Below are 2,522 nucleotides of genomic sequence, written 5' to 3'. Positions count from 1 at the left end.
AAAGTTACTGAATTGCGGTACTGAGTACCTACTTCTAAGTTAGGTTTTTGGGATAATGAAAACAAGATTACAAACGTTGTTGTTTATTAAGTTTTGTAAGTCAATTTCTCATGATTAAAAAATGCCTGTTCGTAAGGGTTTGACATGAGACCATCGCTAATATCAGCTATGAACACAATGATATCAGAGGTCTAGGTTAATTTAAGCGATCAGTTCTTGATTGGTACTTTTCAAGAGCAGTGATTAATTGAGACAAATAAAGAGAATCAAAAAAAATTTAAGAAAAAATCTCATGAAAATATTACTTAAAGAGTAAGTTATAGGAAATAGCTTTTACAAAGCTTTGTCTAGTTTAAGCTTTTGTATATATAATTCTTTCTCTTACTTTATTTTGTTTTTCTCTCTTTTAACTAACAATATAAATAAACAATGAAACTTGTTTAAAAATAACATAAATTATTAAAATTTCAAGCCGGCAAGTTTAATAACGCATATTACTAACGCACGTTAAGGTAAAGAATTTAAATTAAAAAGTATATTTTTTTCTTGTAAAATTGTTTTATTTTTAAAAATAAAGAAAAAGTTAAATAATTGTCAATAAATTAATATTAAATTAAATTTTCTTTCTATTTTCTTATGCACCTTTCATCTAACAACAACTTGGGCACACACAACATTATCATTAAATCACAAACAAACTAAAAAATATTTTATAACAAAAAAAAATTTTTTGTGTAATAAAAACAAACAACAACAGCACTCAAAAAATAAAAAGGAAAACATTGTTGAAACTACAACAACATTGTTGCCAACAACAGAAGACATAAACGCTGCATTTGTTACAGACAAAAGTCTTGAACAACAACAAGAACAGAAGGAGTTGGAGGAATACTCAGCTGCAGCCATGACTAAGGAAGAGTTGTATGAAGCCAACGGAAACGGAAATAACGAATTTGAAACCAATATGTCTGAGGACAACGACAACAATAACGACAATATTGACAATGAGGAAAATCCAGAAGTTGAACATACAATTGAAAATAATGAGGATATAGAAGAGGAAGTAAATGACAATTTAAATGAATCATCAAGTAGCAACAACAACAACAACACTGATGTTGAAGATGATGACTCTGACAAGGAGCAAGAGAATAATGATAATAATGGCGATGACGATGAAGATTCAGATGCAGATGAAGCCAAAGCCGATATTGAAATTGTCAATTTGAAGAAAATGAAATATTCAAATTATTCCGCTGCCATACGCAACAAAGAACGCGAAGACGAATCATCTTCAGATGATGAAGATGCCAACGCTCCTGAAATGCCACCCACATTCAATGACGAATGGGGCAGCTTTAATGAGCCAACTAATGAGCAAAATGATTTGAGCAACGATATTGATGTCTACGATGTTGTACCAATTGATTTATCCAATGACATTGCCGTCAATGATGCAGCCAATTTACCACTTAATCCCGATGCAGAATTCATTGATATCTATGGTGTGCAACATCAATCAAATGTCATGCCAAAATTTGAAAAATTATCCTTAGACTATCAGCCACCCTCCGAGGAGGAATGGTCTAATACACCAGCCAAATAAGTTGGGTGACGATAATAATGATTTTATTATTTAGTTAAGCAGTAGTCAGTCAGTCAGTCATTATAAACATTTATTTAGTAAGTTTGTCAATTCGAATATATTTTTTTTTTTTAATTTTTTATTACGTTTTGTATAAAGTGTGATTTATTTTATTTATAACTCGCCCTTATGACTCATTTATTGGTGAAACATTGTTTGAATTTTTATTTATAAATTTTAATTTTATATATTTTTTTAACATTTTTTTGTTAATTTTTGATTTTAAATAATTACTCATAGAATCATAGTTAAAATCCACATTTAAATACTGATTAGCATTTCATTTAGCTTACACTCATCCACACATATGACACGTAATAAATACTCAAAAAAAAACTTTTAAATTAATTCAAAATTTTGTAAATATTTCATAGTATTGTTAATACATATAAATTTTCTGAAATATAAATAATTAAAATTTTCATTGAAATACTCATTTTTTTTGCTATTTATAATTTCATATTTTAGTTTTTTTTTATAAATTTTTTCAATTAGTATTAGCCAGTAAGTATAAATGTATTTTATTATTAATAGACTGTAATTAGAATTTATTTTTAAGCCATATTTTATGTTATAAACAAATAAATAATTTATTTATATTAAAATTGATTTTTGTTGTTATTTTTTTTTTCACAAACTAACGTTTAATATTGTGTAAGTATAAGTAAATAGTAGAATTTTTATAAATTTTAAACATGTGGGTAGTTTTGAATTAAATATTTTATCATAAAACTAGCTTTACCTGGTGTGCTTATCAAAATATAGTCTAGTCTATAGTCTAGCTTATAGTCTAGTCTATAGTCTAGTCTATAGTATAGTCTATAGTCTAGTCTATAGTCTAGTCTATAGTATAGTCTACTACTCTAGTCTATAGTCT

General features: G+C 27.2%; 1 protein-coding gene across 1 annotated transcript; it reads left to right on the top strand.

Annotated features, from left to right (window-relative positions):
• Positions 1-403: 403 nt before the first annotated feature.
• LOC119615062 (putative uncharacterized protein DDB_G0287457) lies at positions 404-1,993 on the top strand. Its single transcript, XM_037971141.1, has 2 exons — positions 404-512; positions 758-1,993. Exon 2 carries the CDS (start codon positions 905-907, stop codon positions 1,604-1,606), a length of 702 nt encoding a protein of 233 aa, XP_037827069.1. The 5' UTR covers positions 404-512; positions 758-904; the 3' UTR covers positions 1,607-1,993.
• The last annotated feature ends 529 nt before the right edge of the window (positions 1,994-2,522 follow it).

Source organism: Lucilia sericata, unplaced genomic scaffold (assembly GCF_015586225.1).
Source record: "Lucilia sericata isolate MDLA Ls3-8-SP2 unplaced genomic scaffold, ASM1558622v1 Contig003957F_arrow, whole genome shotgun sequence".
NCBI lineage: Eukaryota > Metazoa > Arthropoda > Insecta > Diptera > Calliphoridae > Lucilia > Lucilia sericata.
This window is presented reverse-complemented; position numbering and strand designations above follow the sequence as displayed.